The 13322-nt window shown below is 57.9% G+C and overlaps 2 protein-coding genes across 5 annotated transcripts in view; one reads left to right on the top strand and one right to left on the bottom strand.

The window, feature by feature from the left end:
* The first annotated feature begins 2493 nt into the window (after positions 1-2493).
* EMP3 (epithelial membrane protein 3 (MAM blood group)) lies at positions 2494-6378 on the top strand. 2 transcript variants are annotated; one of them, XM_039868592.1, is made up of 5 exons: positions 2494-2517; positions 3805-3897; positions 4199-4301; positions 5157-5297; positions 6121-6378. In XM_039868592.1, the coding sequence occupies exons 2-5, from the start codon at positions 3820-3822 to the stop codon at positions 6288-6290; spliced, it is 492 nt and encodes a 163-aa protein (XP_039724526.1). In that variant the 5' UTR covers positions 2494-2517; positions 3805-3819; the 3' UTR covers positions 6291-6378. The 2 variants fall into 2 exon arrangements, with proteins under 2 accessions (XP_039724526.1, XP_039724524.1); XM_039868590.1 differs by lacking the exon at positions 2494-2517 and adding an exon at positions 2731-2910.
* An 889-nt stretch (positions 6379-7267) lies between these two features.
* Positions 7268-13322, bottom strand: part of TMEM143 (transmembrane protein 143) — a 17540-nt gene continuing 11485 nt past the window's right edge. For all 3 annotated transcript variants that reach the window (XM_039868585.1, XM_039868586.1, XM_039868587.1), the window contains exons 7-8: positions 8950-9139; positions 7268-8342 (exon numbers count right to left, since the gene is read on the bottom strand). In XM_039868585.1, the coding sequence (XP_039724519.1) occupies positions 8134-8342; positions 8950-9139 (399 nt within the window). In that variant the 3' untranslated portion in view covers positions 7268-8133. The remainder of the gene's footprint in view (positions 8343-8949; positions 9140-13322) is intronic.

Here is a 13322-nt window from a genome sequence, read left to right as displayed (position 1 = left end):
GGTCTGCGTGGGGAGCACGGGCTCGTGAGGGGCGTGCTGTGTGTTTCCGGGAGTGGGAGGCAGAGCTGGGAAACGTCTGGAAGGTTCTGGAGCCAGGCCGAGGTCCTTCGGGAGGAGCCCGAGAGAAGCGTGTCTTAAGCTGATTAAGATCGCGTTATTTGGGGGCTTCATTAGCAGCGAGGCGGCGCCCACGCCAAGAGTTGCGAGGAGCAGCGCTCACCACCGCCTCAGGTCCGCGCAGTGGCTCACTACGCATGCGCGCCCAACGGCCTCCGGAGACGCCGCGCAAAACGCTTCTCCGCCCACCCGGTCCGCGGTCCGGCAGGCGGAAGTGGGCGGGGCCTCGGGCGCTCCGTGCGGCCCCCGCCTTCCGGCCACGCTCCCGTGCGGCCACACCCCCTGCGCTCCGCGGGGCACGCCCCCTTAGCGGTCCGCTGCTGCCCACGTGGGCCTAGCCGCAGCGGGCGGGCATGGGCGCTGTTCCCTGCAGGCTGGGTGTGCCCCACGCCTGCGGTTTCCTGTGGGAGGAAGCGGCCCGCGGGCGCGCAGTTTAGCTGGTGGCGTTGGAGGCCCAGGAAGGGGATATCCCGCCACCGCTCTCAGCTCCCCCTTCCACAGAGCCCTAAATGGGGGACTCAAGGAACTTGACTCAGCCCTACCCTCCTGTTCTCCACCTTCCCCGCTCAAATTTCCATCTCCCTAACCGCTGATTCCCAGACTTCTCCTCGGACTAGGTCGGGACCCTGGCCCCCTTTGCCTGCACTCCGTCTAGCCCCTAATTTTTCCTTCAGTGACCCAGACTTTCTAACATCCTTGGGGCTCTTGAGTCTGGAACCCCCGTTTCTGTCCTTATCAAAGACTTAAGTTTGTGACTACCCACCTATTCCCCAACCCAGGGGCCTTCATCGTGTACTCCCAACTTTTAGCCTTGAGACCCAGTGGACCCAAGAACTTGCCCCATCCTCAAATCCTAGAGACCTTGATCTCAGCTTCCCCAGTACAGAACCTGCTCAGGGTCCCAATGCCCAGTATAACTAGCACACACAGCAGTGGTTACAGTGAATTCACTATTACTTCCCCTATTTTACAGATAGAGGTGAGGCACAGAGAGGTTATTAGTAACTTGCCCAAAATCACAGCTAATGAGTAAAGCAACTTGGATTGGAATCCAGCCAGTGTGTTTCTAGAGTCTGTGCTATACCAGTACCCCAGCTTCAAGGTCTTCCCCCCCGATACCCACCCAGCCACTGAACTATCTATTCCTCATCCTCTCAGGGAGCCACGTGACCAACCGCTCTCCCTCCACCAGCTCTGGCCCCATCAGATACTGAGACTTGCCAAGGGCCGGTTCCCTCCTCTTGCAGGGACGAAAGACTTCAGTTCGCCAGCTCTCCATTCCAGATCAGGACCACAGACACCTGGTCCCCTGTCCCTCACTATTCACCAGCAGTTAGCCCTTCCGAGAGGCCCTCATATATAGTAGTTATCATCCCCCCACACCCTAATTCGATGACTCAAGAATTATTGATAATAATAGCTAACATTAAGTCTCTGGTATTGCACTTCTGTATTAAACCTTCCCATGGTTTTAAATGCTTCCCACTGCACTCGGAATAAAGTCCAAACTCCCCTAGTCTCCAAGGACCCTCTGATTTCCCTTCCTACCACTCCCTCTTGCTCCCCAGATACCAGCCACCCCAGCCCTTCTGTCTGCTCCCCAAACAACTAAGCTTGTTCTCAAGAGTCTTTGCACTTCCTCTTCCCTCCCTGCCCGCCACGTTCCCTGTCCCCCACCCACCGCATTCAGATGGCTCCTACCTTTGGGTCTCAGCACGGATGTCACCTCAGCTTGCCTGATCACCCTGTTTAGATGACCAGGGTCCTCCCCAGTCATCTCCACCAGTCTCTCGTTTCCTTCAAACATTTAACACTATCTGAAATTTTTCTTCCTCATCGATATGTTTTCTCTGTATTCTGTCTCTACTAGGAAGGCCACCTCCACGGTAACAGTTTTTGATTTTCTTTATTATTAAATCTGGTTAACAGATGCTCAATAAATGTTCGATGAAGAAAGGAATGAATGTGCTAGGTGTGTTAGTGTGGGGGCATCACCTAATTCATTTAGGATAAGTATCAGACTTACGATCAGTATTAGTATATCGTCAGTATTATTATTATTATTGTTATTATTATTATCATTATACCCACCTCACAGGTTAAAAAACCAAGGCCCAGAGAGTCGACATAATTGGTCAAGGTCCCTCAGGCAGGAGCCGGTGGCCCTGGGATTCTTCCCTTTCACCTCCTGCGCCCTTCCAGAGTCCCTCCTTCCCCATTTCCCACCCCCTGATCCCTGCCGCGCCCTCAGCCCACTCCACGCAGCCGGAGTCTGGCATCCTCTCTCCTGCTCCCATCCATCCGAGTCCCAAGCCCCATCGAGGAAAGCAGACATCCGGTCCCAGGTCCCAGGCCCGAGAATCTGGCCCTCTCACCCCCTGACGCTTGCCCCACCGCAAGGTTCGCGCTCCCCTCCAAGGACTTCTCTCTCATCTCCACCTCAGGGGGAATAGGCTTGTCTGGGGGCCGTGGGCGGAGGCTCAGAGAATGAAGAACCCCAGCTCCTGGGCCCTCCCCCTGGCTGCCGACCTCAGCTGGGTGCGGCGCGGGTGGGTATATAACAGGGTCAGTATATATTGAGAAGCAGAGCAAGAGACCAGGAGAGAGAAGAGAAAAAGGGTTTGGGGATTGGTGGGGAGAAGGACCGAGAGAGCCAAGGGGCAGTGCGCGGGAGGAGGGAAGGCGGCGAGGGAGGCGGGCGCCTCGAGAGGGTGGAAGGAGGGAGGAAAAGGGCGGGGCACGGAGGCCCGAGCGAGGGACACACTCCAACTCTGACTTTTTCCGCCGCTCTCGGTAAGTTTCCAGTCCGTTATCCGGACTGGGATTTCTTTATTTACTTGCGAGCGCAGCTGTCTGGCTGTCTCTAGTACACCCCCATGGAAATCCTCGTAATTTCAGAAGTGATCTCTTAGCACTCGGGGTGGGGATCCAGGAAGGGGTGGGGCCGGGCAAGGATCGGGGGTGTTTTCAGCAGAGCCCTCCACCTGAAAACTTCCTGCCGTTTTCCCCCACGGCTGTCCACTCTCCCCTGAGGACCCTGGGGTCAGGGCTTTGCATGAGAACACCCCAAGTCGGGGGAACCTCGGGGCCCCCTCCCCTTCTGGTCACTGAAGGGTCGTGGGAGGCCGGCTCCTCCTTCTCAGGCCTCACTCCCCTCAGTATGGATCCCGTGCGTTTTCCCCACAGGATGCTCGGCAGCCGCCAGTCTGGAAGTAGGGTGGGGCGGGGACCTCGTGGGCACAGCCAGGGGCTGGGGTTTCCCTGACACTTAACAGGCAGGAGAGTGGGATGAGTCACCCATGACTCACCCAGTCACCCTCCTTCTCCTACCCCAAGAGAGGGGTGGGGTGAGTCAAGGATGCCTATCTCTGGGGACCGACAGCAGGCAGCTTCTGAAGAATTTGGAAGGGTGTCAACTTGAATTTTCAGATCTTGGTCCATATGCACCCAGGGACAGGGCTCTGAGGGGACCAAGGGCCACCTTGCTGGTCCTATACATTCCTGGACCCGAGTCCATCCCTGGCCCTCTCCAGCCCCTGAGAGATTCAGGAGTTGGGCCCCCAGCCCCTCCTCCCTCAAACTCGGGAGTCTGGACTCAGCCCCCTTCTCTCGATCATCATCGGGGCATCTCAGCTGCCCCTGTGCCAACCTCTTGAAACGACCATCTCCCGTCGTCCCCTACCCCAGGCTTCCACCGCAGCCATGTCACTCCTCCTGCTGGTGGTCTCTGCCCTTCACATCCTCATTCTCATCCTGCTTTTTGTGGCCACTTTGGACAAGGTAAGCCTGCTCAGAGCAGCAGCCTCCCGCCCTTCTGCAGCCTCCTGCCACGCCCTCCTCTACAGTCGCTCTGGCCCCGCCCCCTTTCCCTAGCATCTGCCCATCTGAGCTCGGCCCCTGATGCCTCCACCCTGCTCTTTCCTCTGACCTCCCCGCCGCCCCCTATTTCCTACTAAATCCCTGCTTTCCCCAGATCGGCCCCTTGCCGGCACCTCGCCCTTTTCCTAACCCTTCCCACTGACTCCCTGACCCCTCCCACTTGCCTTTCCTATCCCTACCCTTGTTTCTCTGTCCATCCCAGTCCTGGTGGACCCTCCCGGGGAAGGAGTCCCTGAATCTCTGGTATGACTGCACGTGGATCAATGACAACAAAACGTGGGCCTGCAGTAACGTCAGCGAGAATGGTGAGGGGCGATGGGGACTGGTCTGCAGAGGGGAGGGGTAACCCCAAGTCTCTTCCTGGGACTGAGGATTGAGAATCGGCCAAGGTTTGAGTGGGTGGCTCTGGGTCCCATCAGTGAGTGGGACTGATGTATGACCTGCCTAACTCAGCGGTAGGGGGCAACGTGCTCATGTTCTAAAGAGGATGAGCTAAAAGCCCTCCTCTCTTGTGATTCAGAAAGAGTGGAGGCCACATGCCATAGATTTAAGAAATGGGGGAGAAAGCTCCCGAGATTCTGAGAAGATAGGATTATGTATCCAGAGTTCTAAGGAGATGGGACTGGTGTTCCAAATGGATGGCTGGGACCAGTTCGTCCAAGTTCCAAGAGGGTGGGGCTGGAACCTTCCAAGGTTCTGAAGGGGGGGCGGGGCGGGAATGACGGATGCATCTGAGTTCTAAAGGGGTGGAGCTGCATCCCTCGCAATTTCTAAACGAAAGAAGGTGAAGGATGAAATGCATTTCTCCTGAGAGAAGCAAGAATTTCTATTCTCACCACTACTATTCAGTGTCATACTGGAGGCGGCCAATGCAATGAGGCAAGAAAAAGAAATAAAAACCACAAATATGAAAAAAGAAGTAAAGATATCTCTGTCCCATGTAGAAAATCCTAAAGAATCTTCAAAGCAGCCTCTAGAACTGATAAGGGAATTTAGCGAAGTCACAGGCATCAAGGTCCATATCCCTGATACTCCTAGGTATCCAAACATATGTGGCTCTAAATGGCAGGGGGGTGTTGCAGGCGATTCATTGAGTAAGCAGGTGGAGCCGGGACTCTGGACCTGATGTGACTTCCGCCTCTGTTTCCTCCTCCTTGCAGGCTGGCTGAAAGCGGTACAGGTCCTCATGGTGCTTTCCCTCATCCTCTGCTGTCTGTCCTTCATCCTGTTCATGTTCCAGCTCTACACCATGCGGAGAGGAGGGCTGTTCTATGCCACTGGCTTCTGCCAGCTTTGCACTAGTGAGCACTGTTCCCTGGGAGTTGAAGGGAAGGGAGGGGACCTGTCAGCATGCTGGGACTCCTGAGAATGGACATCTGGCAGGAGAAAACAGTTCTCCACAGCCCAAGGACCACCGGAGGTGCCTCCATGGCACCTCTCTGCCTCAGGGCGTTGTAGTTCTCAGTGAGCTGGTGGCGGTTTGTGTCTCAGTCTTGGGGGAGCTGGCACTTGGGGCTTCAAGGAGCCAGGGCTGAGGAAGGTGGTGTGGGCAAGTAATTTAAACCCCAGGGACGGCGGGAAGCGGGGCGGGGACTAGATGGTTAATTAATACCCCAGGAAAGAACTCTGAATCGAAATATCATGATAATGGCAGCCAGCTGCTGTTTCTGGTGGACCCACTCTGTATCAGACACCTGACGGAGTTTTATGTACTTTTTAATTTTTTGACTTCACGCACCAAGGTCTAAGTTCATCATAGTCCACTGTCTGGGAAACATGATCTTCCTGGGTTCCTGCAAAGACCCTCTCGTTTTATTAATTCATTTTTTTTTTTTTGCGTGCTTGGCTTGTAGAAAGACACTCAAAAATATTCTTTGAATGGATGGATGGATGAGTAGACATTATCGTCCCATTTTATGGATGAGTAAAGGGGACCCGGAGATTAAGTTCTCAAGGCCAGTCTGCAGTAGCCTGGTTGCAGGGCGCTGGGGGAAGCGAACCACAACCCCCAGCAGGCAGCGGTGCTGCTCGCTCGCCCTCTGGCGGCTTCTTTGCCCCATGGGTTGCTGGGAACTGCAGTCTTCTTGAGGGTACGGAGTGACCCGTGGTTCCCGTCGCCCACAGGTGTGGCGGTGTTTACCGGGGCGCTGATCTACGCCATCCACGCAGAGGAGATCCTGGCTAAGCATCCGCGAGGGGGCAGCTTCGGTTACTGCTTTGCCCTGGCCTGGGTGGCCTTCCCTCTGGCCCTGGCCAGCGGCATCATCTACATCCACCTGCGGAAGCGGGAGTGAGCGCTGCGCGTCGCCTGGCCACCCCTGCTCGCCCCCGGCCCCTCCGCCTCTCCCCGCCTCCAGAAAATAAAACCGTTTAACCGCTTGGTCCGCCTTTGCCTCCTTCCTTCCTCCTCCTGAGACTCAGCGGCTCACGTCTGATCCGAACCTGGGGCCGCCCCCACCACCCGCAGCTCCGCCTGTAGAATGTCCAGCTCTAGGCCCCCCAGTCCCTTCTAAACGCGGACACAGGAGCCCGGGGGCCCAGCCGCCTTTCCCTTACACAGACCTGAGGTCCTGGGGCCCTCTCGTCTCAAGTGTCTCGATTCCGCCAGGCTGGAGAACCAGGAGTCGGGGTTCTTTCCCTGTGCAAGAGCCATATTCTCTCTCTCCCTTCCTCCGTCTCTGTCTGTCTGTCTGTCTGTCTCCCCACACCCGCTTCAACCAGGCAGGGTGTGTGTGTTCTAGATTGTTGGTCTCTTTCTCGCTCTTTCTTAAGGAAGACGCTGTTCCGATTCCCTGAGAACCCAGCCTTTCTTCATTCCCACCCACCCCTCCTTCTTTCCTCTCCTCCCCAAATACTGTTTCTAGCCCATCTACACCTTAGTAAAACTTAGATGCCACCCCGCCCCTTCTCCAGCCCCACATGGGGAGTGGGGAGGGGAGGCTGGACTTTATAGTCACCCACCCCGGGCTGTGCGCCTTTGCGCAGAACCCGCCTGCGCAGTAACCGGCCTGCGCAGCCGCCCGTGGCCACCCTCCCTCCCGTGTTCGGAAGGCTCAGTCTTTCTGGGAACCAGGACCGCTCTTCTCTAAGATCCCCTTCTGTGACTCAAAGCCACTCTAGCTCTCAAACGACGAGCCCAGTCTCTCTCTAGGATTATAGCTTTCTCTGCCTGGGACCCACTGCGACGCATTCCTCCAAGACCCCGAATCTCTTCTTTCCGAGATGCTGATGCTTTCTTTCCCTCCAACCTTTGCAAACGAGGCCACTCGTCCAGATTTATTAAAGATAATTTATTCCGTCGGGAGAGGGGAGGGGGGATTCATAGACCAATAAATATTGCACAGGCCGCTGCTGGAGTGGAGATCCAGACCGAGGTAGTTTTGCTGAAAGTGTGAGGGACCTGGGCAGGGAAGGCACGTGAGGTCGTCGGGGCCTACGTGGAAGTGTCTCTCGGGGTGAGGATGACCTCCGGTTCCTCTTGGCCCACAGCTTCCTGCCTGGCAAAAGGCTCCCGACTCTTTCAGCCTGGACAAGCCCGTCAGCAGTTGGACCAGATGGCCTGCCTGAGAGTAGTGGCAGCTGATAGATCAGATTTCCTTTAGAAATTCTGATTGGTTGCTGCTATGCAGCGACAACTGGCTGCCCACGGTTGACAGTGTCCAGAAACTCATTGGCAGTTTGCCAGAGAGCTGGGGTAGAGGGCTCTCATTGGCTGCAGGCTGGGGCTCTGCCTTGGGGAACATGATGGGCACTTTGCCCGGAGCTGACTAAAAAGACAATGATATATAGCCTCGGGAGGGCACAGCTTAAGGACTGTGCCAGGTGGTTGGTAGCACTGAACAGCGGTGATTGGCTGACACTCCCTCCTCAGCCAAAGCACGTTCGGGTGTTTACAGCGGGCGCAGGACTCGAGCGATGGAAGAGAACCATAAAGCTTTGATTGGCTGTTCATCGGAAAGGGTGGGGCTAGCAAATGCAGCCTGTCTCCATTGGTGGCTTTAAGTGCCACGTGATTGCATATCATTGGAAATTGGGGAGCTGCAAAGCGAAGTTTCCCTCATCGACAGCTTGTCATAGAGGAGGCGGGGCTTAGTTCCTAACCAGGTGGCTGGGCGGGGCTGGGCTGAGAGGTTTGTGTCAGGGGTTGTCACTGCTAGGTGCGGCCTCAGGGGAAGTGACTGTAGCGGATGGGTCTACTTTGGGGAACCCCAGGGGCGGGTACATCCCGACGCTGGGAGTCAGGGACTGCAGGTGGCCCAGGGCCCGAGTTCCGTTGAAGGCCACCTCACAGCCTGACTGGGCTAGGAGCCAGTTCTCCACCTCTGACTGGAGCCACCGGGAGGTCTCTGCAGAGGGAGAGGCAGGTGTCGTGAGGAGGTCAGAGGGACAGGGAAGGACGGAGGGGCCTGGGTTTGGGCAAAGACTTGGGAGGGGTATATTGAGGCTAGGAGGAGTGTGACGGGCCTGGGAGGCTCGCTCTGGGGTGCTCATCTGGGGACAAGCCAGGACGGGTACGGGCTCCTGTTGGGGAGGGACCTCCTGGGGCTTACGCAGGGAAGGGACAAGGGTCTCCCACAGGGAAAGTGTGGGCTCACATATCGGAAGGGGCGTCAAAGGGCCCAGCATAACAGTAGCCTGATCTGAGCCCCTACCGAGGCTCAGGTCTGGAAAGGGAGGCCACCCCAGCCGAGCACATCTACCAAGACAGTAATCTGGGGTCCCATCTGCTAAGGCCAGGGCCGCCTTGGAAATAGGTCAGGTTCACTAGAGCGAGCCGGGAGAAGGGGGCGGGCAGCGCGCCGATGGCATCTCACTGGGGCAGGGCCACTGGGGACTGAGGGGAGTCTCGACCCTGTAGAGCCCGCCTGAATTTGTTCCAGGCGGGGCCCGACAGATGGGACGGATGGGACGGGACAGGGCCACCAAGGCGCGGGGGCCCAGGCCCACGCCTACCTTCGGGAGGGCCCTGCGCACCGGGGGGCCGCCGGGCCAGGAAGCTGTGCGCCAGCAGCGCTTCCTTGACGTGTTCGTCCTGCGCCCGCAGCGCCAGGGCGCTGAGCAGCTCCGAGTTGTTGGACGTGCTCCGGTAGTAGAGCATGTGCGCCAGCTCCAGCGCCTGCACGCTGCGCCGCTGCCCGAACATCTGCAGGCGGGACACGCGGGGTCTTGGCGCCCCGGAGGAGCAGCGCCCCGTACGCCCACCCCTCCTGCGTCACTCACGCCGGGACCGCCCTTCCTGGACGCCCTGGCTGTCCCCAGGCCTCTTCAGTTCAGGTCCCCAGGAGTGAGGCCCGGCGTTTTGTATTTTTAACCCGTATGCTCTCTGCCCCAGTGACTCCCAGGCCACCCACAATATTTTGCAGCCGCTATGCTGGTTTGCACCTCCGAGCCACGCAAGATTTCCAGAGGATAGGGGCTTTGGACCTGGAGCTTTTTGTTACAATGATTTTTTCAGTCCTTATGTCTTAGACACATACTAAAGTGTTCGCAGGTCCAGGATTTGCCCCCAAACAATCCAGTGGGGGTGGGGGGTGGTCTTGGGGGGTGGGACCCGACTGACTGGTAGATGCTGTATGCAGGCTATGTGGGAGCTCATCCCACTATTCTATTTCTGTATTTGTTTGAACTTTTCGATCATTAAAAAAAGGTTTAAAATATATCAAATCATAAAGAGATTAGACAATAAATGCGTGAAAAGCCACTTTGAGGGAAGAAGGGGTGAGGGGCAGGTCTGGGGCCCGCTGTCTGTTCGCTAACCCCTTCCCCCACCTGTGGCTCTCTCCTGGCCTGGACCTCTCTCCCATCCTTGGTGTCCCTAAGGAGGGAACCAGTGACCCCCGGGGGCTCATACTAAAAACCGCTGTACAGATTCCTCCATTCGTTCATAAAATGAGCTTAGAATGAGCCTCTGGGACTTGGGAGCCAATCCCTGCTGGCTGTGACAAGGTCTCTAACACCTAAATAGGAGGTAGGTGACAGGAAGTCCATACACGTTTAACGAAACCCTTGGCAAAGAGCCTGGCATCATGACATTTAAACATTAGCTACTACCGAGTACCCATCCACACCCCGGGTGCGGTGTGTGCCGCCTTTTAAAGGCAAATATGTCCCGCCCTCAAGTGCTGGCCTCTGAAGCCATTGCATCCCCGAGACACCCCTGAAATGGCCCGCACGGTACAGATGGCACAGCCGTGTGCAGGAACCAATCGCCATTCTTACAGCCGCAGGCGAGAGGCAGACACGTTCGGGACCATCTCATGTGAAAACAAACTGGGTTTTGTGTCTGCTTCTGCCGAGCGGATGGCGTCGAATCTGCATGGGTCCAATGAGCAGGTCACGCCACTCCACGGCACGCGGATGAGATCAGGCCTCTCCCCGGGGGTGGCTCACCACCTGCCACCTGCGAGTTCCTGTCAACAGTCATCATGGCCCATACCGAGTGCAGGGTGTCCCCCGTCTAACGCCCCAGCCCACTCCTCCCTCCCCCACAAGGTCCATATCTGGGGCAACGTTCCCATCTACCCAGTCACAGGCCAGACCCCTGGCAGCGTCCTCGCTCCCTCCTCACCTGCCTGTCAGTCCCCAGCCTCGTCCCCTGGCCCTGCCTCTCTCTGCCCTGTCCCCTCCTCTCCGACCCGCCTAGGTCACACTCCAGCCTCAATCCTTGGCTCAGTCTGTCCCCACACAGCGCCAGAGCTGGCCCTGCTCCGCTCCTGCTCGGAGCCTTCCCGTGGCTCCCCAGTGCCATCAGAGAGTCCAAGCTCCGTGGCCTGGAACCAAGGCCCTGCGGGGACTGGTCCCTAAAGATTTCTCCCACTGGCCCCCGACTCTGCCCTCTGAATGCAGCCCATGCTGAACGAGCCACTTTACCCTGACCGCCGCCCTGAGTGCGCCCTGTTCTCAGGCCTCTGGGCTTTGGACAAGCCATGCCAGCCTTGGCCCGTTCTTGGAAAACCCTCACTGCCTCATGGTCCCCGTTCAGGAAGGACATCGTCTCCCACGGATGAACAGCTGTGTCTTCAGGCACATGGAGGTCTGACAGCGTGCCCCACCCTGCTCCCTCCAGGGCGGGACCTCCGATGTGTCTCAGGGGCCTCCGTCCCCTCCCCCCAAGGCCTAGTCTGTGCTGGGTCAAGGGGCCACAGTGAGTCAGGCATGGCAGGAGCCCACGGGAGCACCGCCCAGCCCCAGAAATCGGGAAGGATTTCTGAGCCTCCGAGCTGAGGGTTGGGGGACACGGGCTGGGTCAGGCCAACGAGGGAGAGGAGCGTTTCTGGAGGACACGCGAAGGGAGGGAAGGGAAGGGAAGCAGAGCGAGGAGGCGCTGCCAGGCTATTTTGGTGGAGCCGAAGCGCAGAACTGTGTCAAGTGAAGTGGGAAGCGGGGTCTCTGAGGTTGGGGCGTGGGAGAACAGGGCCAGCCTAATTCCCGGGGGATGGGCTGGAGGCCGGGAAGGAGGAAGGGGCTGGGCCAGAGGGGAGGCCATGGCACAGACTCAGCGGCAAGAAGGACGAGGCTGGGGACTGACAGGTCGGGAGGCAGGGCGAGGGCGACTTCCGGGGTTCTAGCCGGTGACTTGAGGGACAACAAGGCCATAAACAGACGGAGAACCAAAGGAGAGGTGGGTGTGGGGGAGACGCTGCGCTCCACCCGGCTGAGGTGGCTGCTGCAGGCTGAGCACAGAGCACCCCAATCTAGCAGATGGAGGGGAGCTATCTGTGGAAACCACAGACGTGGAAGAGCTCTTGGAGGGTGAAGAAAGAGGGGCGTCCTGCCACAAAACCAGTCTTCTGGGTGTCTGATCTGGGCACCTGTCCCAAGAGGGGAGTCTGGGAGGTGAGAGGGACTCGGAGAAGACTGAGCTCAGTGGGGACATCAAGGGAGCAGGTGGGGACAGGGCCTTGAGGACGGGGAGAGGAGCCCGAGAGGAGAGCTCGGAGTGAGTGACACGCAGGAGGGAACACGCGTGCACGGGGAGGCGCAGCTGAATCGAGGCCGGGGGTGGGGTGGGGGGTGGGGACGGTTAACGGATGCGCTAAATTAACCAGTGAACTGGGTTGTCAACTGGGCCCTTCAGAACCTGAAGGGCGGCACTCCCGCCATGCTCACAACCTTTCCATGGCTCCTGCTGCCCTAAAGACAAAGCTCTTGACCTGGGCATTCGAGGCCCTGGCCACCTGCCCTCCGGGGCCTCACTCCTCCCCGCTGCATCCCGGACCCCAGCCCCGTGAGGTCCCCAAGCTGTGCTCGCTCGTTCCCTTCTCCACCATACCACCCTCTGGTCCGAGGCTGGAACAGCTCCTCGCATCCCACCCCAGCCCCGCCCCCTCTCCGCCAGCAGGGCCTGGCTGTTATCTGTGGGATTTACTGCCAGCCTTCCTAAGAGCCCGTTGGGATGGCTGAAAACAGTTTGAAAACCAATGAACCAGTGAGTGAATGACCAGGCACAATGAACGGGAAGAGGCCGTCCAAGGCAGCCCCACCAGGCCGACTCAGTCTCCAGACAGGGCAGGTAGCTCGGCCGGCGAAGCACAAGTTGAGTGTCAGCCCCCACCTGTCCCATTGGCCACGAATCCTTGGATGGAGAGCAACCTGCTCAACTGTGCAAAGCAGCCCGACACCCACGCGCAGCAGAAGCAGGAGCAAGCGTGTTAAAAACACTCCGCTGGGCCCCTATCCCACGGTTTCCAGGTCAGTCCATCTGGGCTGGAACCCAGGAGTCTGCATTTGTCAAACGGCTCCCCTGGTGACGATGACACCTGGCCGGGGTGGGGAAGCCCAGATCTGGGCACAGGAGCCCAGGAGGTAATAACAATGATGCTCCCGCGCCCACAGCACCTGCTGTAATACGCGTTGGGCTCTGTTCCTAGCACCGTGTACACGTATTAACTCATTTACTCCCCACAGCGACCCTGTGAGTTAGGGCCTGTCGTCATCCCCACGGGCCAGATGCGGGAGCCAAGGCACCAGGAAGTTACAGGCTTGTTCAAGGCCACACGGCTAGAAGCCGGCAGAGCTGGACTTAAACTAGGGCCGTGTGGTTCTAAAACACACACCTCGCCACCAAACGCCTCTCAAAACAGGCGCTCGGTGAGGGGCTGTGAACACTCGGGGCCCGGACACCAAACCAGCAGCTACCACATGCTGGGCACTGCGTCTTTCACGGATTTGCCCAACTAATCCTCACGACAGCCCTATGAGGCAGATCTTACTACGATCCTCATTTCCCAGATGAGGAAACTGAGGCACAGAGAGAAAAGAAACCCACCCAAGATCGTGCTGATTAAATAAGGTAGAGAAAGAAGGAAGGAAGGAAAGAAGGAAGG

The sequence above is a fragment of the Pteropus medius genome, unplaced genomic scaffold (genome assembly GCF_902729225.1).
Source record: "Pteropus medius unplaced genomic scaffold, Ma_sr-lr_union100, whole genome shotgun sequence".
Classification (NCBI taxonomy): Eukaryota; Metazoa; Chordata; class Mammalia; order Chiroptera; family Pteropodidae; genus Pteropus; species Pteropus medius.
This window is presented reverse-complemented; position numbering and strand designations above follow the sequence as displayed.